Source organism: Rhinolophus sinicus, chromosome 14 (assembly GCF_057876585.1).
Source record: "Rhinolophus sinicus isolate RSI-liver-muscle chromosome 14, RSI-T2T, whole genome shotgun sequence".
Classification (NCBI taxonomy): Eukaryota; Metazoa; Chordata; class Mammalia; order Chiroptera; family Rhinolophidae; genus Rhinolophus; species Rhinolophus sinicus.
In genome coordinates, this window is record NC_142514.1 from 14,055,881 (window position 1) to 14,082,925 (window position 27,045).

Below are 27,045 nucleotides of genomic sequence, written 5' to 3' on the forward strand. Positions count from 1 at the left end.
TGCTACATATCCTATATCAATGCCTTGCAAAACCCACATTTTCTGCTGCTGAGTGAATGACCTGGAGGTACCACACCCCTGCTTCTTGGTACGTAGTGCTCAGCACACCCACGGGCCTGCACGCTGGTGGGGTCCACCGGTGGGACTTCAGACGTGCCTCCCCCCAGTTCAACTACAGTAGCTCTACTTTTATTTATTTTATATATTGGGTTCCTTCCTCAAATTTAAAGAAAGGAATACATGGTTAAAAGTTGGATTTTTTTTTTTAACTCAGTAAAGGTTTGATCCGAAATTTGCTAAAAAGACAAAATCCACCACAGCTGCAAATGGTTCTGTCGGCAGCATCTTCCACAATTTGCATTATGATAATTTAATAAAAATGAAATTTTCTGGAGAATAAGCAAAGAAGAGATAGTGAAGACATCTAAAAATCAAATTGGTCAAGTATTATTATGACTGATCATAAGACTCTAACTATAGGTAAGAGGAAGAAATAAAAAGAAAATGAAAATCCTTCTGATACTGCAGAATGAGCTTCACAGGATTACTACAAAAAAAGACAATTGAAACTATGATCTTACCTATGTGAGCAAATAGGGTCATCACTGTTAACTAGCACCTCTGCAATTCTGCATTTGAAACTTATTCTGCCTATCTGTGTAAACTCTAAATGGGATCTTTTACCAAGGTAGAAATGCTTTAAGTGGCAAGAAAAGTTCCAAAAAAGTAGTCGAAGAGGAAAGAACTTCTCCAACAAGCATCTCCCAAAGTGAAATACTAACATATAAAGCTGCCTGAAGGACACAGATTTTGTGTCTATGGTCAACTCCAATTTTTATCACCTCGAATTTCATTTGTTTATTATACTTTCAAAGTGACTCTAATTCTGTGGCTAATAGTGAACTGCACTCAACTACCTTTACTAGACAATTTTAAAAAAGAAGTCTTCTGGAGCCATGTACGTACACAATGCGCCACCTACCTACCTACCTAATTTGCATCATGAAGCATTTAGATTCAAGTCTTGAAATTCCCGAAAGGGTGGTTTGTTTGATATTGCCTTTGTAGAGATGTTTTATATAAGGCAACTGTTATGCTCAGAGTTGATATAGCATCTTCTAAGGAAAATTCCAAAGGTTCTAGGCTTTATTTATAAACAACCCAACACAAAGAGCCTATCTGAAGCCTCTGTCTAGTCTAACTGATTAATAATATTTAGGTGCAGCGCATACCTTGAAAGGAACTGTAGAAGGAATGGCAGATTAATAGTTGGTTGATCAGGACCCAGTAACCCTGGACGCCTTCTACTTTAATGTTCCCAGAATCCCTGCTGGCTTGGGAAGCTAGAAATAGGTTCAATGACTGCTCAGAAGTTGGCATCTAAGCAGTAGCAGCATTCAAGGAAGCTAACCCGAGATGCTCTCCCACAATGGTATGTAAAAACAAATCTTCGCACGTGGGACTAAAGAGACAAATGACAGAGGGTATTTCCATGGCTCCAGTGAACTGGCCTCTCTGGACAGTATGAACGATTTATAACTTCGGCTTTAGAGATAATTGGAAAACTCTGATCTATTTACAAGAAGGCTCTTGGTGGATAAAGACATGGGTATATTCTTTGTTTCCATCTTTAAAAAAAATTGCAAGGCCTCTCCATTTAGGGAGAAACAGGGGTCTTCCTAGGGGTCCTGGTCTGAGGACGGCCTGGTTAGGTCTAATTTAGTGTTAGATTAGACCTGGAGCCACTGTACTATCTATAACTTCAGAAGGAAGTAAAAATACATAAAGTATATAGTGTTCCTAGTTACCGAGACACAGAAGTGTTAATCTCATTTTCGGTCTAAGTTAAAGGTTGTGGTAGTATTGCCAGCAGCAGCAACTGCACCACCACAAATGAAAGTGTGGACACCACAACTGGACGTGACACTTTTTTCTCAAGGGAACCAACAAAGGGAAATACCAATGTCTGAGATAGCCCAGAAACCAAGCTAGCGCCCCACAAGTTCAATTAAAGCTGGTAAAGCTACACCACATTTCATTCCAGATACAAACCAACTTCTGTGTATAGCATGAGGAGAGACAGAAAATAGCAAATAATCCAGCATTCCCATTTCCAAAGTTTTCTGGTGAATATATCATAATATCTGGGTAAAAAGCAAGTTATTTATAAACTAATATAACAGTTACTGCAGATGTAGTTTCCAGGAGCTTGAAACTATAGTTTCAAGTTGGCTAGGGGCAGACCTCAATTTGTTTGTGAGGGTGCAGACACCCTTATTTGCTCTTACTATTTACACTGCTGGTTACTGGAGTGAGTGACAGATTTCTCTTAAAACTGGGAAACCATTCTGGCCTTAAAGGCCAACAACCACAGAAACTTTGGCCAAAGTTTCTTGTGAACTGGGTCAGGTGGCCTGAATCTGGTCAGTCACTGAATTCAGAGAAACCGAGCTTATTGCTGAAAGACCACCTTTTAATGATCCTGGGGGCAAGCATCCATTTTCCAGAACCTTGAGGACAATGTCATCTTTCCTTACAAGTTCAAACAAGTAATTATTCGTAAGTGTATTCAATCTTGGCATTTAATGGCTACACTATTCTAAGAGGTTGACTGTATCTGAAAGCTATACAGTGGCATTTCATCTCATGAAAATTTAATGTACAAGAATACATGAGCTTGGCAAAAAAGGTTTACAAGGAGAAAAATAACTTAAACAGTGCAGACTTCTTAGCGCTCCACTTAATGAGCATATACCCTGAGTGAGTATGGGAGGGGGTGTGCATCTGACGTTCAGCCCTCAGGACGTCTCCCTTAGTTCTGCTGCCCTTAGAGAGCGGGCACCTTTCAGTGCTGGGTGTGATTCTACCGACACATCTGCACAACAGGGCCCCTAAAACAACCGTTTTTACCACATGCAATTTTTGCTGTAAACACTGATTTCAGAACCTAAGCCTGGGTAAGAGGCTGTGGCTGTACCGTAAAGAACTTGATCCGTGCATTTGTGATGATGGTGTATCACAAAACTGTCAGAACCTGACCATGAGGCTACACCACCAGTGACAGTCGGGCTTCATCCACCTAGCCATCAACATGAACCATGATGAAACCAACCTGCAAGAGACTAAACCATCAACACCTTGGCGTTCATATCCTTCTATGCGGCTGATGTGGACAAACAAGCATTTCCTGGTCCTAATAACCATGGTTGACTGAAAAGGTAAGGCTTTTATGTTTAAGGCAATTTTCCAGAATTTTTTTTCACAAAGAAAAGTTTTTCCTCAAAGAACATGGAGGGGTTTACACGTAAATAGGCTGGTGAGGGCCTCAGTTTCCCCACCATTAAGGGGTCTCTGCTACTATATTCACCTCATAATATAGGTCTCAGAGTAAGACATAGAAAACCTTTATGCCTTGGCACAATCTACAAAACGCCAGCATGTCAATCAATTTATTATCAACATATTACACACAAACATATCATAGTGCACACAGTTTTAATCTATGAAAAAAGCGAAATACTTAAAAAAGATCTGAGTTTTAAAAATTACCTACTCCAGAGCCTAGTCAGTGACGACTACTGCGGGGGAGGATACTGACCCTTTGAAAAAGTCCTGCTTGCTGAGTTTTTCTGACTGCACCAGCTGCTCCAGTAACTGGCCCATGTGATCCCTGGTGATCTGGCTCCTTTCCAGGGTGGACTCCACTCCCACTCTCACAAACACGTGGAGCAGACCCTGGGCACTCAGCTCTTCCACACACTGCATGGCTTCCTGTTCAAACAGCAAAGAAGAGCTTACACCAAAAATCCAGACAGCCTTACCGGAGTGTTCAAGTAAGTTTAAAATCTCTTACCACAAACTCAGTAGAAAGTGCCACAAACAAGACCCTGGCAGCCAGGGTCGCTGAATCACCAATACAGCAGTGTGTCTCCCTGAGCTCTGCTATCTCAACTTTGTTTGGGTACAAACTCCTTTGGTTTCACCTCTGAAGAGAGTAGCTCTTGTGAAAGGGAAGATGCATGTGATAAGGGCAGCCTCCTGACTAAAGAAAGGAGACGCATCCAGGTGTCTCACCGCTCTTTTATCGTCCCTCTGCTACTTTATTTAATACCTTCCCCACGTCAACTTTTTATCTAAAAAAATTTGAAGCTACAGAGAATTTAGAGTAGTATAATGTATGCCTACATATCTTCACTTCAATTTAGACTCACCAATTGTTAGTTTTCTTTCTCTATATACTCGTATACTTAAAAAATTTTTCATACAATGTCAATAAAAAATAATGATATATAGTACATATTCAAATTTCCACGACTGTTCCCAAATGTCCAATACAGCTTTTTGTTGTTCTAGGAACCAACTGAAAACCCAATATTACATGTCATGCTGTCTCTTTAAACTCCTTTAATCTAGATCAGTCCTCTCTCTTTCTTTTGTCCTTCTATGCAATTAGCATTTTCGAAACATTTGGGCCAGCTGTCATGTAAAACTTTTTCATATACATTTTTAACCAACCAATCCTGTTGCCAGCTTCATCTGTACCCCACACACATTTGAAGTCTGCTAAATACACTACCTTTTATCCTTCTAATTAATTTCTAGCTTCTACAATGTTGCTGCTATGTATTCCTTATCCTCGTGGGGTTTTGCCTCATTTTAAGACCATCATCATCACCATAATGCTTTTCCAGGAGGGAGTGGTAAGGAATGCAAGTATTCGATCTTCAGTATTTAACCTGAAATGATTGTCTTTCAATGGGAATTTATTCACTGAATCTGCATACAGGACTAACTAACTACATCATGTACTTGTACTGTTACAGCACTTCATAACCTTGCCCTCCTCCCGGATTCTCTCATGGTTTGCTTCTTCCTGAGCTCTCAGCTGAGATGATACCTCCTAAAGTCTCTGTGACTGCCCAACTACGGGCTATCATATCACCTAATTTTACTTCTCTGCACTGAAACATTCTTTTTCTTTTTGTAGCTATTGTTTACTTATTTATGTCTGTCTGTAGGGCAGCTTTGTCTGCATCTCCCACTAGAACGTAAGCTGCATAAAAGACTCCCGACGGCGGACTATGACGCTCACTAGATACACTATAATACACCCAGGCAGTATTCCCTGCAATGTGGTTGGTGCATTTTAGGTATTCAGTAAAGATATATCACAAAGGCTAAAAGCACAGGCGGTGAAGTCAGAAAAATGTAGGTTTGAACCCTGGCTCTGCCACTTACAACTGTGTGAGTTTAGGAGTCTAACAATCTCTCAGGAGTGTAACAATCTCTGCCTTGACTCCCTATCACAGGGTTACTGTGAGGATTGAATAAAAGCACTGGGCACAGTGCCAAGGACAAAACAAAAGCTCAATCAATATTAATTTGGGGGCGGCCGGATGGCTCAGTTGGTTAGAGCGCGAGCTCTGAACAACAGGGTTGCCGGTTCGATTCCCACATGGGATGGTGGGCTGAGACTCCTGCAACTAAAGACTGAAAACAGCGACTGGACTTGGAGCTGAGCTGCGCCCTCCGCAACTAGACTGAAGGACAACTACTTGGAGCTGATGGGCCCTGGAGAAACACACTGTTCCCCAATATTCCCCAACAAAATTAAATGAATAAATACTAATTTGTATTGCTGTTAATAATAGTAGCACCTATTAAAATCTTAGGAAAAAACTGTAAGTCTTTAGTGTGACACTTATACCTTAAAGGTAGTGAGATAAAGTACAGTTTATGTTCTAAAGCTAGAAGCCTGGCTTTGAATACTGAGTCTGCCACTTATCAGCAGTATAACCCAGAGCAAGATATTTTGCATCTTTGCAGCTCAAGTTTCCTAATCTGTAGAAATGGCTATTATAGAAATATTAGCACCAGGAGACTGTTATGAGAATGAAATGAACTCATACACATAAATTATGCAGAAGAGCACCTGGCACATAACAAGCCCTCACTGTGTCCGACATTATTACTTGGTTCCAATCGCCCCTCTGCAGCAGAGCTGCGGTGTACGTTACAAAATGAAATCCCGAGTCCTAACCGACTCTGTCCCTTCCATACTGCAGGCCTGGACTCGGGCTAATGATTCTTCAAAGGGTCCTCTTATTGCACTTAAGCATTGCTAAGATCTTTTTCTCCCTATATCGCTAGTTCGTCACAGTGTCATCGTTTCCCTCTTTCAAAGTATTTGTTGCTCACTGACTTTGCATAGCCTTCAAATTATTTTTGCAGCCAATCTCCGCTGCTTTTGTCCTTGTTGTCTCTGTTCTTCATCTTTCTTCGCCTTTCTCTTGTCAGTCTCTCACATTTCCCGACTTCCATGCATGAAAAAAGCTGTGCTGCCATTTTACAAGAACAGTCCTCACTTTATAACAAATCACGGTATATGAAATATCTTCTTTGGCTCTTTCCAGTTATTGTTTATTTCTTTTTGATGCATTTCCAAGGGCTTCTGCAAAGTATTCTCTCCAAACTGTCTTTCATCAAACTTCTTCCAACTTCTGAATTTTACAGTTTGAGGCTTGAAGTTTTTAGAAGGCTGGGCTATGGCTACCCAAGCTGATTTTTTTTTTCCCAAGCTGATTTTGTGTATGGAAAACAGATAATGACTAGATTGTCAAGAGAACAAGTAACTTGAAAGGATTTTTAATCATATGATTCCAAAGCAAAAGTATTTAATGTATCTGACCAATATTTTTAACAAGCTTTTGCTAACTCCAGATCCCTCAGCTAGGTCCTATTATATGACCTCTCCTAAGACCCTATCTAGGTCTACTGGCACTTAATTCTAAGTACAATTTAAATCTGTATTTGTGGAGTTACTGTTTATGGTCTGTCTCGGCCACTAGACCATAGGGCTCGCGAAGTCAGGCAGTATATCTATCTTTGCACTACCAATCGTAAAATGAAGATCAAAGGGAAGGCCAGGGTTAAAGAAGGGCAAATGCAAATGCAAAGCCATATCTTGCAATGTTTCACTCAGGCTGTCTGACCCTGGCACAGTGCTTACTCCTTTGTGCCTCAGTTTGCCACTTATGAAATAAAGTAACGTCGGCCATACTTTAGAGTTAATGTAAGAATGATGATAAAATGACTGTAAGAATCATGGGAGGTAATATACAGGGAGCCAGAAATGACTAATAATGCTAATGTATTTTTTTTTGCTTAGCAATATCAACGTCAATTTGGTTATCCCATAGTGGGGATGGACTGGTACCCATTCTATCTTCCTGCCACCTGAGCTTATGAACCACGGTCTCAATTTAAAAGAGAGCACTTGGCAGAGACATGTCAGGGTTGTGCAAACTGAACTACATAGGACCTGGATGACACACTTTAAGTCTTATTAGTCCCCAGTGACAACTGATTTAGACCAGAACCACGTTACTGTCTGTCACAGGGCTTTCTGTGTTGTTGTTGCTTTTTTTAAAAAAATGCATTTACCTTAAAATCATTAATGTGTAGAAATTCATCAATGATAGATTTAGACTTCCTTTCCATCTCCTCTTCTGACAATGCAGGCTTGTCAGGGGCTGATGTTGCTGGAATTTCTTGTTTCGCTACTAGCGGGGTTAAAAGAAGTGAGAAAATGAAAACGACAAAAATTATCATTTAAAACGTGGGATCATGGTCGACAATATTTATGTGTTGTTACATTGTTTTTTCAGTAAAGGCATCAAAATAGGTACAAATTGGACAGAGCAAGACAGACAAAATGCTGAATACAGAAACATTTTAGAATAGATATATACTAAGTAACTACATAAGCCACAATAATTAAAAGGATAACAGGGATATGACAAACTTATAATTAGAGCTTTTTGGTGTCTTTCTAGATTTTGATTCCTATTACCTGGATGATGAAAAGCACGTGATGCCTGCAGTTGTGCAGACCTCAAGCCACATGGGCCTTTGGCAACGACTTGAACATTACATGGTTCCGCCTACCACCCCTTGGCCCACTGCGCTCCTCTCCTGTCTGTAACATGCTCTTTCTCTCTATCCCACACCCGTCCTCCTGGCAAACCTGGTTTAACTCCTACTTGTCCTTCAGCCCTTAGGGAAGCCTTCTCTGACATCCCTGTGTCTATTCTAGATAGCTCCTTTGTTAAGTACTCTCTCAGAACCATGTCCATTTCCTTCACAGCGTTTTTCTCAGTTTCTACTTATATATAATCTATTGTGGAATTATTTGATAAAGGTCTTCCCGAAGCAGCAGACTGAAGGCTGAGAGCAGGGATCAAGTGCTCAGAACTCACTAGGTACTCATGGTGCACATGGGGAATGAACAAACGACCAGACGACAAACATGCATAGGGCAGCTGTGCTACATTACTCACTACGTACACGGTATTTTCATGCCCTAGCTTGTTATGTTCCCCAAATATCTAGCACAGATAAGAAAGCTAAGTGTCCCTAAAGCTAAAAGATCTGAAGTCTATATCAGCTGGGAGAAGATTTTTCAATTTGCTTCTGAAATTCATTTAGAAACTATAGTCAGAAGACACAATTTAAATAGTGAAACAAATTTGAAAGTTATAAAAATGCTGTAAACAACTAGCATTATTACTTCAGGATTAAGAGTTAAAAAATGCTAAAAATTATCCTTAAACTATCTTTCATCACAGTCATTATCGTCATTATCATGACATCTAATACCTTTGGAAAAGTCTGTGTGTATCAGGTAATGTACTGAGTAGTTACATGTATATACTTCTCATTTAATCTTCACAGTAACTGTATACTTATTATCTCCAGGTTACAAATGAGGAAACTGAAACATAGATAGGTTAAATACACGAGGCACTTTTTAAAGCACTAACTGAGTCTAGCCTCTAAGCATATACATGCTAAACATGTATGAAAACCACAGAGGCTACCAAGGAAGACAAAGGTAACAAAAGACAATTTGATACTTTCTCTTTGGTTTGAGGGGCTCTACAAAGGGATAAGCGCTCTAAACGTACAGTGGGGTGTTACTTAGGGAACGTGCAGGAAACTCCAATTGCTGACTATACAGCAAAAGGACCTCATTAGCATCACATTTAATAGACAAAGAAGAAAATTTACAAATTGTTGAACAAAGGGATACCTTGGGAATGAGAACTATGTTATAAAACTATGAAGATGCCCTTTAACTTTTAAGGTGCTGGAGTGTGTGTTGCAATCATGTATTGATTCTGAAATCTACTGAGGCACAAAGTTCTCCTTTATATGTTTCCTTCCAAATTCAAGGCCCACACCTTTCTGTGCATCTGTTCATATGGAGTCTCTCACCTGACTCCCTGGTTTTGTTTCGGTCAGCCTCGGTGCTGTTCCTGTCCACATCCATGCCTCCGGTGAGCTGTTTCACGGTCTCTAGCATCTCTCTCCGTTGCTCTTCCTGACTCTGATTGTCTAACAGGTCTTTACTACTGCTGCCCCTCATGAAAGTGTTTGGACGAGCGGTTGCAGATGGAAGGGGCTTGTCATTCTTCTCCCTGCCCATGCTTCCACGACTTAAAAGACAAAACAAAACAACACCGTTAAAAAGCAAGACCACCCAATCCCCTTTGTATATAAATTATTTTAAAAAATCAAGACTTTCTAAAGTATGTAGAATAATTTTTCAGATAACTTTAGATGTATGAGGCACCAATTGTATTTCAAAGTATAATTATTTACAGAAACTGGTAAAATCAGTGCTTTAAAGGGAATATTAAGATAGCCTTAACTTTTCTCTTAAATGCTAAAGCGATACTACTTAAAAATTTTAAATGCCAATGGCAATTCCTTGTTTCAGTTTTTAAAAATCTTTTAAGAACAAAAAAGACCGCGACGAATGTATGAACTAAATGAGTGAAGAGGAAACAGAAGACCAAAAGAATGTGGTACCACTATCTTGGAAACTATATGATACTTTATTTATTCAGAAACTCCATATAAATAGAAAATATTTGAGAACCAAGTAGAAATAATTTTTGAATAGCCAAAGTCTCACACACTTTATTCATTTTAAGGACGAACCTTACTATTTCCTTATTTAGTCTTCTTTTACACAATTCTAACCAGCTGGACAAACAGTTCCTTACCCCGGGCAGATGAGCAGCAGCAAATTAAAAGAAAGAGAAGAGGCAAGACATAGAGGCATGACAATAGTCTAATCGCTGTAAAAGAACATACACACTCAAAAAGTAGACATCAGGGGAAATTTACGGGAGGGCAAAGAGCCACAAACACCTCAAAAGCACAATTGGTGCTCAATGACAATCCAAGTCGTCATTAAAAAGCTGTCTTGTGCTGTTTCAGATGCCAAGGGGATAGTAACATAATTTAGAAAGTCTACCTAGCCAAACATTACAATAGTAGAAAACTGAAGTTTGAGAGCTTAAGGAAACTTCAGCTCTAAAAGTGCTTATCATCAAAAATTTTGTTTTCTGGCACTATGTCACTAGACTCCAGGTCCTCATCCATTCTCTGTAAACCAGCCAATGGAACACTAGACGATACGACTTCTACAAAAATGAAAGCAGGAAGATAGTAGAATGCGTAGTAGTGAAAAATAAAAGAACCTCCAACATAACTTGAAGAACAGTGTGACAGGTGTGTATGGATGGGTTGTCCTATCTTTTAACTCCCGTACGCGAGAGTGCTAAATGAATCTAGAGCATCTGAAGGCATTAGCTTGGGGAGCCTTACACAAGCCTCCAGGACTTTTGGGGTGAGCCTGGTTTTCTTTAGGAGCAAATCATTAGATATTTGCCAAATAACTTACCTTTCCTTCCCATTCCATCCCAAATCTACCACCCAATTTTGTTCTGATCTCGGAAATCATAGAATGTGAAAATTAGAGGAAAAGAACAAGGGAATCAACTTTGAGGATGAAAGGAATCCATCCATAGGAATTATCATAATCTGTGTGGGTGTGTATGAGAGAGAAACAGACAGACACATATGGCGATAAGCAGGTGAGTCTTGAGTTAACATGGAGAGCGGGCTTCTTACCTGGTTAAGGTCCGTCGGGAATCAAACTCTAAGGGTGTGGATGATGTAGGCCCTGAGGGTGCTGGAGGTTGCAAAGCAGAGAATCTATTTAAACTGGAAGCACTTGACCGTAAGGCATCTATAGGTGTTGAGGGTTGATAAAAAAATACAAATCACATGACTAAAATGCAGTTTCTAATTCCTCTGCCTCCCTGGGGTGGGACCTGAGACTAGGCATTTCTAACACACCTAACAAGGCGATGCCAATCTCCTGGTCCGCAGACCATATTCTGAGAAACAGAGTGTTAAAAACAATTTGCATAAAAAAAGAATTTAGAAATTTTTTTTCATTACAATGAATTGATCTTGCTCCTTTAAAAACATAATTTAATTATGTTAGGTAGGGCCCAGGGGTGGGACTGGTAAATAGGTAAACAGGGAGGCAAGCAAAAACGAAACAAAATATAGTTGACCCTTGACCAACACAGGTTTGAACTGTGGGTCCACTTACAAGTGGATTTTTTATGAACACCTGTATGGCTTTTGATCTGAGGTTGGGAATGTGCAGATGTGGGGGGCTGGCTGTATGCAACGATCTATGCCAATTTGAAGAGGAGACTTGAGCATCCATGGACTTTGATGTCCACAGCGGGGGCCTGGATGCAATCCTCCATGGATACCAAGGTACAACTTAAGGGGAGTTTAAAAGTTACACACGGATTTTTGGCTGCACAGGGGTGGGGGTGGGGGGCACGCTAATCCCCAAGTTGTTTAAGGGTCAACTGTATTTCACTTAAAAAAGGTAACTAATGTTTTAATCTTATCATTTAAGTAAAATCATGCATGTGGTTTAAAATGAACAAATTATTTTTTTAATTTAAAGAAAAAAGGTCAAAATTACTTAGTAGAAGAGAAATATGGGAAGTAGGTTAACGATGAAGTTTTTATTCTTTCTATAGAGGGCTTCTTCAGCTTTGAAAATGTGATTGCGATGATCCAAATATTTCGGTCCTAAGGTCAAATCTCTCAAAATCTGACTTGAGGTAAAGATTTTTGAAAAATATTTCAATTTAATTCTTTATTCTTTTTACAACACCCTGAAATTAAATGCTCTGGGTATTAACATTCTCCATCTCAGCAAAATGAGTTTGCCTTTGAGTTTGGGGTCCCAATAATTTCTCTGATTAGACTGAATTTGCGTCACCACAATAAAGGAACCTAAGAGATTAAGTCTTCCATGGCCTAACTGTACTACAAAGATTTTTTGGAAATATTTAAAATACCTAAGGATCCTTATTGAGAAGGCCTTAATTTTTGTTCATCGGCAAGGGCCCCCAGTAAATTTGGGCATGGTTCGTCCACCGATCCTTTCCTAAAGTCATTATTAAATGATTGTGGGAGTGCACTGCAGGGTGGATGCTAACAGACCACACCCGGATTCCTGAGAGGGGACACCCCATGCTTACCAGTCTCGCTTGCCTTTGCTCCACCACTGCTGCCTTTCCCCCAGCTGCCCAGCTGTGCTTTAGGTACCAGCTGAATTTTCTCATCAATCGTGGGCTGTAACATAAGTGACCACAGTCAATTCTAGGAAATATTCTAGAAGAATAGTTATTTCCAGTGCAGTAAAACCAATTTTAGCAATAAAATTTTGCTTGGAATACCGATTTGAGAAACATAAATTAGAGCTGTTCACGTTCAAGAGGATTCCTGTGGCTCCTGAAGCACTTCCTTGGAATCCAGCTTCTACCAAACACAGTTTGAAACCACGGGCCGGTCTGGAGAACGCATTCAGGTTCTCTAAGATGGTGTGCTAGTTTGCTAAATGTAAGCAGTTTCTAATGATTCCTCTTGTATAATTATACCCAGTGGTTTACAAAAGAAAAAAGGAATATACAAATACTACAAAATTAACACATTAATTCTTCACTTCATTGTGAGAAAACAGGTCAAAAGACAGAAAGATTTCACATTTTAGCAAAGCCCAATCTAGGCGGGGCTAGTGATGGAGAGGTGGAATGGGAATATTCAACAAAGGGGAATAAAAAACAACAACGAGTAGAATGTTAGGGAATTAAGGTGTCTGATGTCTTTCAGGTTTAACCCTCCAAGCACATTTTTAGCACAAGTGAATAGAATTACAATGTCACACAAATGATCATAAAACACATACAACTCAAAAGTTGTGACGCAGCTCTTTTCAGCAAAGGTATTACTACACTCTTGACAGTACCGCCTTCCTATGTAACATGCTTTCACACGACTCTCTCCCAGTTAACAATGAATGTGTTTAATGGTTTTGAACTTTTTCTAGGACACTTATGTAGAGTATCTATAACTATCTAAATATAGACAAAATTAATTTAAAAAATCTTTTTTCAAAATATTAAGAAAAAAATGTCTGTTTAATACCAGCACTATTCTTTTTTATAGTGTCCATTCACAGAAACAATATTTAAAAACATAGACAAACGTTATTAAGTACTGATAAAACTTACAAAGATGTTGAGGCTGAAGTTGGAGGGATTCTTCAAACAAGATTTTTCAAAAATTTTTTATTTTTAAGTTACAGTTGACATTCAATGTAATATTAGTTTTAGGTATACAGCATACGTAGTGGTTAGACATTTATATAACTTACGAAGTGATCCCCCAGATAAGTCTAGTACTCCCCTGGCACCATCCATAGCTATTACAGTATTATTGACTATATTTCCTACGCTGTACTTCACATCCCCACGACTACTTTGCAACTGTCAATTTGCACTTCTTAATCCTTTCACCTTTTCTACCCAGTCCCCCCCAAACCTCTAAATATTAAGATTTTGGTTAAAACTCTCTTGCTGGAAGTTAACATGGATGGAAATCGAGTTGTATTCAGCAATGGAATACCTGCTCTGAGACATAAACAACTAGAAGAACGTACCAGAATCTTAGAGAATAGGATCCTAGATCATTAACATCAGGAGAGATCCAGAGAAGTCATGTTCTATCCTGATGCAAAGTTTTGACAAAACCATAAAGATGCAAACGATATAGCCCACCTTCTTCCAATTTTATCAAAGTCTTTTTCTTTTTGTCAGTTACCTTCTTTCATCGGATTTTTTCACATTAGCTTTAGACTGTCTTTAGCACTCTACTGGCAGGCTGCCAATTTTCAGAACTATGGAAAGTGTATTTATACAACTAAGGATCAAACTAGACTTGCAAATAATTTTCAAAACGCACCGGGCTCTAGAAGTTTCCACTTTTATAAAATGCAATTTTGCTTTCTCTACATTCGTCACCTTACTTATAGTGATCAACTTCTACTTCAGAAAACATCTGCTAGGAGAAAATTCTTTCCTCTTACTGCCCATAAGAGAGGAAATTAAACGGAGCATATTAAATATTTATCACAGAATGGTTTCTAGCAGGTCCTCTGTGATTTCTTTTAAGCCTTGGGCATAGAAAACCATTAATTTCTTCCATGGTTACACTTAAACAGGTAGCTGCTTCTTTCCCAGAGCTAAGGATACACTGTATAAAAGCTTGCAATTGACTACAGCTTCTGAAGTCTCTTTGTTATCATCTCTTATATTAAGCATCTTGTAACTTTAAGGATTAACCTAGTAAACCCTCATAGAAATAAAAAGGACTAATGACAGGACAAGAATGTAAGAATACAGTGATCAATATTGATTTGTAGGGAAAAAAACAACCCACCCCATAAAATGTGCAATATGGCTATTTTAGATGAGCAAGAAGTAACTTTGAGAGTCATGTTTTGAGGCTGTTGTTGTGTTTTAAATGTAACACTCACCTTAGTGATTTTCAGGAATTTTGAGGGGTCCAGAACCCGACTATTCTTGGCCCCCTGAACGGTGTTCCACCCGCCTTCATCCACTCTCTGTACGCCTGCTGGGAGAACAGAGTGAGCCAGTCTCTCATCCGTGGCAAGTCAGTTTGACAATGAGAGAGTGAGAAAGAGTGTTAACACAACAGCTCCAATCAAAACCAAGGAAAAAGACAAAAGAAATTGGGAAAGCATTGCTGACTGGCTCTTTAACAGCCACAGCATGAAAATATCAAGCAGAAGCACTCTGCTTATATTGGGTCTCCCATGAAACATTAATGACCTAGAAGAAACCAAGCGATATAAATAGAGATTAAGTGCTAGACCAGGGAGGGCCAAATCTAGTGCTTAAAGAGTTAACGACTGTTTATAGAGTTAATATTTAGAACACTTTGGGAAAAGTCAGATGGAAATTACTTATTCCAAAATTTATTTCACTGAATGGTGTCAAATGACAGTATGCTTCAATCACTCCTCCAAAACCTGCTTCTCTAACCTTTCTGCTGCTCAGGCAGAAAATGCTGACTCCTTTTTCTCTGACACTTTGTACCCAATTTGTCAGCAAATTGTGTCAGTTCAACCTTTACAATACATCCAGCACGTAGCCCCTTCTACCACCAATGCTACCAGTTCGGTCTAACAGTAACACTTCCTCAATTAGTACAAAAACTTCTTCCATGGCTTCTGGGCTTCTACCCTTATGTTATATCATGGCAGCCAGTGTGACTCTAGTAACGCATAAGTCAGGTCCTGCCACTTCTCTGCTCCAAACACTTCTGTTATCTGTCCGTTTTACTTAGAGAAAAAAGATTCCTTACAAATGGCCCACAAGCTCTAAATGATTTGGCCCCCTGCCTCTCAGACCCCATCTTCTATCATTCACCCCCATGCCCTTTGCTCCAACCACACTGGCGGCCTTGCTGTTCCTTGGAAATGCTGTTTCAGGGCCTTTGTACTTAACTATATATTCTCTTGGCCTAAAACCCTCTTTCCCCAAATATCCACATGACTTAACTTCATCATTTGCTTCAGGTCTTTGCTCAAACGATACCAAGTTTAATAGGCTCCCCAACTTCCCTACTTAAAATTGCAACCTCTACCCACCAAGTCTTGCTTTCCCTAATCCCTCCCTCTCTGCTTTATTTTTTTCCATATAACAAATTTATCTGACAAAATTACATATTTTATTTAAGTATCTGTTTATTGTCTTTCTCCCCAGTAAGATGTAAGCTATACAGGGGAAGGGACATTCTCTCTCCTATTAAGTGGGAGGAACTCAAAAAGTATTTACTGAATGAATGAAAGGTCACTAAACTGTCAATCCAAAAACTTTTCTGATCCTTACTTCTTCATTTCCTCTGTGCTATCTGATATTACTGATCACGCACAGACTTACTTCTTCCTTGTTTCTATGACACTTATATCCTAGTACTCCTTCCTCTCCACTTGTTCTTTATCTGCCACTTTTCTAATAGCTCTTTCCTTCCTTTACTCAACTGTGGACATCCTCCATAAATTAGGCTTTCATCTTTTCCCTCTCAATCGAGTTCGATAACAAATAAAAGTCATTGCCTGGAAGGCATCACGCTAGGTACCAGGGTGAGGAAGGTGAGGAAGCGTGGTGTTCCGTGAAACTTAGAAGTCTACTTTCTTCCCTGGAGGATTCATCTCTCATAACGTTACTATGCGATCTACTGTGTCTGTGATAAATAATAGCTAATGGCTATTGAGTATTTACTATGTGCCAGTTGCTACACTGAACACATTACAGAAATGACCTCATTTCATCCTCACACAAATCCTCAGTGCTATTATTAAATCCATTTTACAGATTAAGTGACTTGGGCAAAGCCTTACACGTAGGATGCAGGAGAGCTGAAATTCAAACCTAAACTGTCTGGCTCCAGAGTGCACGCTCTCAGGCTCAGTCACCGCCCCACCACAAAACTGCAGGGGGCGAATGAGCATCCCCATTTGGATGCCCCATTGTGCTCCCATAATAAACAAGCTAAAAAGAAATACAATCATTTCCCTTCTGAAAAAGGTTTCTTCTTCCAATGTTCCTAAACTTAGTCAATGGACTTTCTATTTTCTCAGGTGTAAAATGCCTTTTATTTCATCTTTCATTTTTCCCCCCGTTTCTTCCTTTGTATTCTTATTGCTACCAAGTCTCACCTCCTTCCACACAGGATTTTGACAACAGCAAGATCTCTGAGTTCTGTGTGCCCCTTTGATTCATCATGTAAAGAGCAACAGACTTTTTTATTTACATGCCTCATGCATGACATTACTTCTTTGCTCAAGTGGCTCCTTAATGCCTACCAAATCAAGGCTGCACACTTCCAGACAAACATTTTTCCATTCCATCCGAACACTTAAATTTTGTTACAACCAGGATTGTTTATTCCTCTTTATAATACATATTTTAATTTTATAACTAAAACTATTCTCCCTTCCTTTCCAAATATCTATCTTCCACCAAGGCCCAGTTCAAGTGCCCCTTCCTCAAATAAAGATTTCTTCCAGCTTTCTCTCTCTCCTTTCCTTTGAATTTTACAACCTTAATGGAGAATACATCTCACACTTGATAGCTTCCATTTGCTTGACAAATGGCCCCTGTATTAGTTTTTCCTTCCCAGATAAACTGTAAGCTTTCAGAAGGAAGGAAATGTTATCTTCCACTTCTTTTTACAGCCCTCACCAACACTGAGTACAAAGAAGATACTCAGTAAAGTCCTGTTGATTATTGGCTTTGAATGGTCAAATCATGGTTAGTTGTTGCACATCCTGCGTTTACACATTAACCTGCCTCCAGGTGAAACTTCTTCATTTATCAATCACCACTTTATTCTTTGGGTTATGCTTTCTGATTTCACTTAATGCCTAAATACAGAGTTCTTAAATATCTCTCTCTCAGACTCCTAAGCTCTCTAACGCCCCAGGGGACCCCTCCCCTCACCTGGTCTTCTCTTCTCTTTGGTCATGAGCTGCTGGACCTTCCTTTGTTCTTCTTGTTCTTCTATTTTAGCCTCTTTGTGAATCTGTTCAATAGTTTTAGGCCCTTGATCGGCTCTTCGAGATACCCAATTACACTATAAAAGGAGAAAATAAGGTTAACAGTCAGATAACTAAAATTAAAATTAAAAAAATGTTGAGACTCTATACTTTTCACTGCTGAAAAAGTATCAAACACTTATAAAATGGGGTACTATAGCAGTTTTCAACTGTCTTACAGATAGCACTATGCACAGTTTGGGTATTAGAGCTGAAGAATTCAATTCTTCTAAATCACCTCTGAACTACTGTACACCAAGCATTCTGATAGCTGATGGATAAAAAGACAGAAAAAGTAGCCCAGGGGTATTTATTTATTTATTTATTTTGTATATTTGAAAGGCGGAGAGAGGAGAGGAATAAAAAAAGGTCAGGATTCTTTGGCCCTGCCTTAGTATGAGGCATTGCTCCTCGGTTCATACCACCCCACGGGGGTTCTAAACCGAGGATGACTAGCATTTTCTGGCGATCTACACCAAGTGCCACAGCCCCCTGCCCTTCGGTTATCCTCTCTGTGAGGGACAAGACAAGCTGTCTCCTTATAATTACCCTTCTCCCTTACCTGCCCTGCCCAGCTACAGCCCCAACATTTGATATAAGTACGAGTGGTCAAAGGCCTGCATGGAGAAGTTTTTATATTAACATTATTCTGGTAGCTAGAGGCAAGGATGGCAAATAGGTGTAACTCAGCATTCAAATTCTGATCAATTGGTAGTGGCTTTGGTAATAAGAAGGAACCTGAGGTCACATCTGGGCTTAGCAAGATCAAAACCATCACCAATGCTATCTGGTCTGGTTGCAGGGGAGGGGAGAGGTGGGATCTGTATTCACTTTCTCTAGTTTAGGGTCAGCTCAAGTACATTCATTGCAGGAGTGAAAATAAGAGAGAAAAGAGGTGGGAGAGGTAAAACCTGTACCTGTGTGAGAAATGAGGGGAAGAAAGCACAATAGAAGGGAACACAGACAGAGGAGAAAACAAAGTCTATGTGCTGGGCACTTCACAGAATTACCTCCCTCACTAAATCTTTACAACACGTCCACAAGGTAAAGAACACCCCCGTTTTAGAGGTTAAAACCGTAAGGCTCAAGGAAGTGAACCGTATTCATTTTGAAGATGAGGCTTCCTAATTGTTTAGCATCCTAAGACTAAATTTAATTGACCACTGTTTGAATTCAGAATGGCTGATTCCAAAACTGCAATGTGGTTTGATACTCAGAGTAAAGAGAAGACACACATAACAGGCAGGTATATGTGCCTTTTGTCCTTTCCCACAGTTCTGTCATGAGTTTGTCAGTTCAAGTTCTGAGAGTCCCACAGGAAGAGCATTACATTTTTACACAGGTAAATACTAAGACATCTTCTCAAACCAATTCCTTCAAAGAGACTGGAGTGGTAGGCTTATTATTTTTCTACTAACCAGCCTTAGGTCTATCACGTCCTGAAGCATGAATCGAATCCTGGATGAGGTTTTTCTTTCTTTCACAATTTTCTCCATCTGATTGAAATACTGGTCCATACGTGGCTACAAGAAACAAAATCATTAGTGTTCCTGGCTGAGGAATTCAAGTGTAGTTTTACCCTGTAGAATTTTTAAGCGGCCTAGGAATACAACTTATACCCAAAAAGTAATGTGGTAGAATTTTTAATTGAGCACATGACACCCAAAATAAATGCATATTCCAGGCAGCTGGTGTGGTCAAGTGACTAATTACAGGCCAACAGAATATAAATGGAAATGGCACACTGCAGCTCCCTGGAATCTTCCTTAAGAGGGAGGTGGCTGTGTCCTTTGCCCCTTTCCAACCTTCTCTGCTGAGAACACGAAGGACGAGGGCTATGCCCCGGGAATAACACAACGGTAAGCCGGAGGACTGGGATTTACGATCACCTCTGAGCCAGAGGGCAGCCACAGACTTCTTACCTCTGAACTTTACGTACATGAATGAGAAATAAACCTCAGTCTTGTACAAATCTCTAATATTTGGGGTTTCCTGTCATAGCCAAACAATCCTAGCTGATTCAGATGTTACGAAACTTTTCTGACATCCCTTTGAAGCATTTCTAATTTCCCATCCCCTTATTTATAGAGCACCATATTATGTCTGAATTATAACATTTTTAATGATTTCTTATATTATGGTTGGATAGCGGTGTCATTAATTAGAGCATAAATTTAGGAGGGCGACTGGGTTTTCTTCGTTTCTGTATCACCCTCAGTCCTGGCCCACAGTAGCTTTTCTCCACTTATTTCTTCCCACAATTTGCATATACATATAAATGACCTATGAAACGGCCATGCAGAAAAAGGACGAGGGACAAATAATCTGAACAGCTCACGGATTGGCTTTTATATAATTTAGGATCTACTCCATTTTTGACTCTAATGGAAATGTGGTAAGGAGCATGATGGCCAAACTCTGCCGATGAAAAAGGCAAGAGAGAAAACTCAACAGCCTCGGTGGCTGGCGTGAGATGGAGCACTTCCATTGACAGTCTTGGCTCTTTTATACCTGACAGCCCGTGCTGGAGGAGTCTGGGATTTGGGGCTTTTACCTTTGCTTTCTCAAAGTCCAGGTCTTTGCCAATGGTGGTGAGCAGGCGGCACAGACACTCCAGAGACTCCTCGTCGTGGTTCTTCAGCAGCTTCACCACACAGTCATGCATGATGGCTTCCGTCAGCATCTTGAGTTTGAAGAGTTCCCCGATGAACTTGATGTTACCGATGGATCTCCGCCGGGCCTTGTCCTTAGCTTCTTCCAGTTCGTCATGAAGCCTCGTCCTCTCCTCTGGCTGTTATATAAGGAAGAAGAATAGAATCTTGATGATGAAATCTGTACGGCACAATGGATGCTAAGACCATACACGTAGATTCATGGTCCATCCTTACCCTTTCGTGAAAATCTGACTGCAACGAAAGACCTACTTCTCAGAAAACTGAACTAGACTCAAAAGTCTATATCCATTTCACTAGATTTCTGTTACTCAGTGACCTCTGTGAAATCTAGGTTCTGAATCCCCATCTTAGGAGGTTGAGTTGCTCTAATGTGCAGCACTAAAAGGAATCAAGTATTCCTCTAAACATCAATATAGTATCTCCACATGAAAAAAAGGCCACAGGTACCTACTGAAGGAGTAGGGAGATTTCGTAGCCAGTTTCATGAAAACTCTATTTGATAACACCCAGACTGCACAAGCTCTTTCTGTGAAAATACTTACAGCACTGGCAGCCTCGAGTTCTTTCTGCTTCTTCTCAAAGACATCATCATCTGCTTTATCTTTTTCAAACTCCTTCTGGCAACGGTTCAATAGTAGCTTCCGGAAATTCACTGTATTACCAGGCTTGTCTGCCATGGGTACTTTCAGCTGCATCCAGATGGGAAAATGCAAAAGCACAAAGATTACTTAAACACGTTCAATTATTTTCTCAAAATATTGATTTCTTTATTTGCAAAATGATGCTGACTGAACCACAGGTAAGCATTCTAGAAGAGGGATACAATTTAGCTTTAGGCATTTCATGTTTTAATGGTAAGATGTCTTAAATTTTATACAGAAAAGACACGTTTCTCTCATAAATGCACTGTATTTTTTACGGCTAGTTGTGCCTCTAGCTGACTCTGAAATACATGTAGTATTATTACAACTATGACCCTGCACTTATCTAGACTTTTTAACCCTATAGGACTGTTACTTTTGTTTTCCTTACTACCACTGTAGGTGCTCTGGTTGATAGGAACACATAGAAATGACATAAAATAGGAGAGAATTTCATGGCCACAGAAAAAAACTGTTGTAGGTGAGATTCTTATTTTAGAAAAAAAGCACAAGGTCACATTTGACGATTTTTGAGGTATCTTTTCCCCAGGGGCATGTCAAGACACCGTAATGCTAATACTTAGCTTGGCTATCTACATACTATGTTTATTTTTTCAATTGACTGAAATATTCTATTTACAGACGAAATTCCCAAGCACCAGGCTGAATGCCTATTATATAACATGGTAGAATGGTGTTTTTTTTCTGGAATCACAAAGTGGCTCCCAAACTTCTGAAATGCATGATCTCTGCCCTGAGTTTAATGAGAGAACTTGAGAAAAACAAACAAACAAAAAAAACACACCACCACCAGGATGCACTGTATTTATACTCACGAAAGAGTTAATGTTGTCAGTCTGAATGGGCTGACAGCTGCTGAGCAAGGCTGAATGGCCAGAGAAACTTCTTGAGAACTGAGACCATGATGCTATAGTATATTTGTACCAGAATTGATAACACACTCTCTAACATATTCCCTATGACATATGAAAGATCATTTAACAAGTTCTAATCAACCCAAGGACCAAGTGCTTCATTGCGCTTTATTTTCAGTGGAAAACATTAACATAGGAAGAAGGGAACATCATCAGATACTTTTTAAGGCAACCACAGAAAAGCTAGCATGTCCTTATTTCCAAACTCAGGCCATAGAAACATAACCGACTACAGATCATTTCCAAGTGAGGCTCCCTTAGGGTCACACAAGATGGTAGGCATTTACATCAGCCTTGAAGAAACACTACGCGAAAGTAAAGGATTTCCAAAGCAAACACCAAAAGGAGACACTATTTTCTACTGCTTAGGACCCAGAGTACACAACAATGCAAGAGAGAACCAAGAAGCATATCCACGAGCAAGATGGCATATAATAGAGCACCAACATAACATTAGGTTCCAGGACAAACTAAAGGTTCTAGAAATCAGCAGTTACAGCCAATTTGCTACTTCGAAGGGATAAAAGCAAACCATTCCAAAAGTCCTATTCAGCTTCTTGGCCCATTCACCAGCATCCTCTGTACTAACAGTAAGGACATCAAAATCACCTGGGCCACAATCTCTAAGAGATGTTTCCTGCATTACGGATTTACTGTGTAGAAAACGGGAAGAATGTGGATGACAAAATAAAAATCCAAGCCCCTGTCTTACGGAGAGAGGGACCAGATTTTAAACAAGTCAGAAAGATTACATACAAAAACAAAACAAAACAAAACAAAAAACATTTTGGTTTATATGCGTAAGGAGAAAAGACATAAGGCAAGGGAGAATTTCTCCACACAAAAGATGTAAAAAGGGATGCCTTTTACACCTTTTATGCAGGAAAGGCTGTTGAAAGCTTGGTTAAGGATCAAAAGATTTGCTGACTTGATTATAAACAAAGGCAGTTCTTTTAACCCAAGTCTCAGCGTCATCATCCAAAACAAGGGAGGAACATTCCGTGTCTAACTTAAGAGTGCAGCTCTAACCATCCAATGAAACAGGTTTGGGGGATGCACTTTGTTAAGTCACAGACAAGAGGCTGTAACTGGAATATTGAAAACACTGAAATTGAAAGAGGTCTGTAATCTTGAGTCATAAAATCAGGACTCAGCTATGTAAATGTGAGCAAGCTGCCTCCTTGATACTCAATCTGTTCATCTGCAACAAGAGACAGCCACATGAGTATAGATTCAGGGACATTATAAAGTAGCTGCTGAAATGGTCATAATCCCCGCTCTGTCGTGTGACTTTGGCCAAGTTACTTAGCCTCACAAAACCTGTTTCTAAAAAGAGGATAACATCTACCTCCTAATTGGGACTGTTGGATTCAATGAGATGGTCTAAGTAATAGAGTTGGCACATAGAGTTCAATGAACTAATATAGCTGTAAACACTTAGAGCTGTATTTGACATGTTTATGATGAAAAATTAAGAGTAACTTATATTGTAATAACATGGATAACAAAGTACATAAGCAAAGTAAGCTCACAAAGCAATTAGGGAAGAGAACCACAACAAGAGAAATGAATATCTATTCTACCAAAATGATGGTCATGGGACAGTTCACATGTGTAGGACATAAAGAACATGTGATTGTGCATAAGCTTTTTAGATACATTCCCACGGAAGTATTAAAACCGAACAATCAGCAGAATGTCCACAGATCCGCAAGATTACATATATCTCTAAATCAATGAATGTCTAGCTACACAACCCCCTAAAGACTTGTTTTGGAACATGACCTAAATGTCCTCTGGGGATGGTTTAAGCTAAGGGCTGTGGAAATAGGCCAGTGAGAACATCCCCTCTGAGGATGGTGATGCATGATAATTTTGTTTTGTTCTTGAACAGATTATAAATTCAACAGGATTATGACATTATTAAGTCAGCATACATTGTCTGCTGGGCATTGACTGGTCAAGAGACCCAATGAAATAGGTCAGTCAGAACAGAATATGAACAGTGGGTATCTTACTCTGCTGGAGTTGCTGTAATAAATACCACTGACCGGTGGCTTAAACGAGATGTTTATTTCTCACAGTTCTGGAGGCTAGAAGTCCAAGATCAAGGTGTCAGCAGATTCAGTTGCTGGTGAGGGCCCTCTTCATGGTTTGTGGACAGCTGCCTTCTCTTATGTCCTTATGTGGTGGGGAGGGGAAACTCTAGTGTCTCTTCCTCTTCTTATAAACACAGGGCTGCACCCTTAGGGCCTCATCTAAACCCAATACCCCTTACAAAGGCCCCCAACTCCTAATACCATCACACTGAGAGGCAGGGCTTCAATATATGAATTTGGGAGTAGGGGAGGTAACACAAACATTTAGTCCATAACAGTGGACAAGGTAGAGGTAGATACTTACAAACGTGATCATGGTTAATAGCAAAAATGAAAGGTGATGTGCAACAGTTAGGAAAAGATCTCTTTAGACAACTGTAATTTTCATTTAACAGCAGTCTGTGATGAAAACTAAGATATATTGTTTCAAATGGGTTGCATGGGAGACAGTATCTCAGGGAGTGAGGGAATCAGGGGGAGAATTTTAGTAAGGCTGCTTGGTATGCCAGAGTTGCTGGAGAGCACCTACCTTTTCATTTTTACCCAGTAACACAGGGTGACATCACATTACACTGTAAACGAATAATGCGTCATCTCATATTGTGATGAGACCTGTCCACATACCACCAGTCAGCCAGCAATCTCAGATATGAATGTTCTTCAAGCAACAGGACCTGTACTGCTGATACATGTGTTAACGTAGGGTAGATACTTCTCACCCCTAAAAGAGTAACTCCCAGAGAATCACCAAGGGCTGTCAACTGTGTTCATTAAGGCAGTCAAACAGCAGATTAGGAAATGGAAGGACAAGCTTAGGATTTTCAATGCATCTCAGAAGACAAAGATGCTGGTGGTAACCCATGGCTCAGCAGCCATGTTGCTCCGGACGCACGTTCTGGTCGGAGATAAAGTATTTGGAATGACTAGTATAATGTAAACCAGTGGCACCTCCACGCTAACTCTAAAATGTGAAGTAAACAGTGATGTCAATTATCCAATTACAACTCACAGGTCCACGATGACATACTATCCTCTATCAGTGGTTATGTCCTGACCTGAGCAGGTAATTTGCTAAAATTGAACATCAACATTATTTCATATGTGCTATGAACACATGTATCAAAATGCATCTCTACTAGAGACATCTGAAGAATGTAGTCCTGAGGGACGCCCACAAGATCCAAAAGGGGGTGGTCAGCTTAGGAAAGGTAAGTCTTTTCTTCAAAGCAGGTTTCATCTTTCATCAGGTGAGATGCAAATCTCCTCCTCCAGCCACTTGCTGTTGTCGACTTTCCATCTCTGTAATTCCAGGCTTTATTCCTGATGAGATTTCATTGTGTCTCCCATGTTCTCTTAGTGTCTCTTCCTAGGGTCAGTCCTGTCCTTCTTTTCACGTCTTGCTTTAAAGTGGCAACACTGTAAGTTCTGGGTCTGGCATAAGAGGACACAGAGTGCTCCAAAATCTACCTTTGGCACCACGCTTTATAGCTGAGGCATGCCTGCCTGGCACAGCACAGATCAAAAGTCATGAAAGTGCAGTCTTAGGGCATAAAATAAACTCACGTTGTTCGTTTTTCTTTCATTTGTGAGTTTACCCGCTCACAACCTGTCCGGGGGTCTACGATGTGCCAGAAACATTCTAGGCACCAGGAATGTAGTAGTGGGGGGAAAAAAAGTCCCCGCCCTTAGACGCTTACATTCTACTGAGGCTCTGAGATGGGGATTTTCATTTACTATGATTAAAACAGAAGCATAGCAATTTAATGTTACCAATAATCCAATTAAAATTTTATTGAAGTACAGATTTAGACACAGGACATTTTCTCTCGTCTACTCTTTTCCATTTTCCACTTAATTTACAAGTCCTCCTGCTAAGTACTGAATTCTAGTTAAAAGCTTTACAATTTGTGAAGGAGGTTTTGCAGGACTCCTCAGTCATTCCTAGTTGAACTAGAAGAAGTGGCACGGTTTACTATCTCTTATGATGCTCTTATGCCTCAGGTGCCAGAGGTTTCACTTAGAGCTTGGAAGAGGCAGGCAGCTGTGCGTGTGTATAAATGTGTCTGTGTGCGTAGTAACTATGGCATTTACAGAGTGACTTGGGAAAGCCAATGCGATCACATCCATTTCCTCTGTAAATCTAAAGAATTCCTTTCCTTAAAAGCCTACCATTTAAGAAGTCATGGAAAACGGATACACAATATAATGGCATTCTCTAGCTCTCACCTAGATAATTGCTATAAAGTAATGAAAGAGGTTTTAAATGGAGGTGTGTGATCCATGTGAAATGACCCAGAGGCAGGAAAAAGGTTTATTTAAACAATGCTCTAAACAATGAGAACAAGTATTCTCCTAAATCTTAAAATCTCAATAACCTAGGCCAGGGTTTCTCAACCTAGACACTCCTGGCATTTTAAGCAGGGTGCTTCTTTGTAATGCGGGCTGTCCTAGGCACTGGAGGATGTTCAGAGCATCCTGGGCCTTCACCCACTAAGACGCCGCAAGCCATAACCAAAAATGTCTCTAGACATTCCCCAATGTCCCCTGGGGAACAAAACTGCCCTTGGCTGAGAACCACTGATCTAGGCAATTGTTTAAGCTAAGATTCTATTACTATTCAAAATCTCTATACATATAAAATCCCAATTTAGGCAATTTCCTAAATTTCAGAGGAAGTTGTGAAATAAAGATGACAGAATGATTGTGAGGAATAAACGAGTTAGATGTAACCATTTTGGCACATATATCTCAAAAAATATTACCCTAATTCCCACTCCTCACTTTTACTATCACTATTACATGTTTCCCCGAAAATAAGACCTAGCCGGACAATCAGCTCTAATG

The 27,045-nt window shown here is 39.9% G+C and overlaps 1 protein-coding gene across 50 annotated transcripts in view; it reads right to left on the bottom strand.

The window, feature by feature from the left end:
• EIF4G3 (eukaryotic translation initiation factor 4 gamma 3) overlaps positions 1 to 27,045 on the bottom strand; it is a 280,890-nt gene that overhangs the window by 18,321 nt on the left and 235,524 nt on the right. For 31 of the 50 annotated variants that reach the window (XM_088790399.1, XM_088790392.1, XM_088790389.1 and 28 more), the window contains 10 exons: positions 21,069 to 21,215; positions 20,406 to 20,642; positions 19,270 to 19,374; positions 17,757 to 17,889; positions 14,765 to 14,862; positions 12,429 to 12,522; positions 10,984 to 11,101; positions 9,277 to 9,497; positions 7,444 to 7,562; positions 3,599 to 3,771 (listed from right to left, as the gene is read on the bottom strand). In XM_088790399.1, the coding sequence (XP_088646525.1) occupies positions 3,599 to 3,771; positions 7,444 to 7,562; positions 9,277 to 9,497; positions 10,984 to 11,101; positions 12,429 to 12,522; positions 14,765 to 14,862; positions 17,757 to 17,889; positions 19,270 to 19,374; positions 20,406 to 20,642; positions 21,069 to 21,215 (1,445 nt within the window). The remainder of the gene's footprint in view (positions 1 to 3,598; positions 3,772 to 7,443; positions 7,563 to 9,276; positions 9,498 to 10,983; positions 11,102 to 12,428; positions 12,523 to 14,764; positions 14,863 to 17,756; positions 17,890 to 19,269; positions 19,375 to 20,405; positions 20,643 to 21,068; positions 21,216 to 27,045) is intronic. The other 19 variants (XM_088790400.1, XM_088790391.1, XM_088790390.1 and 16 more) reach the window with 2 other exon arrangements.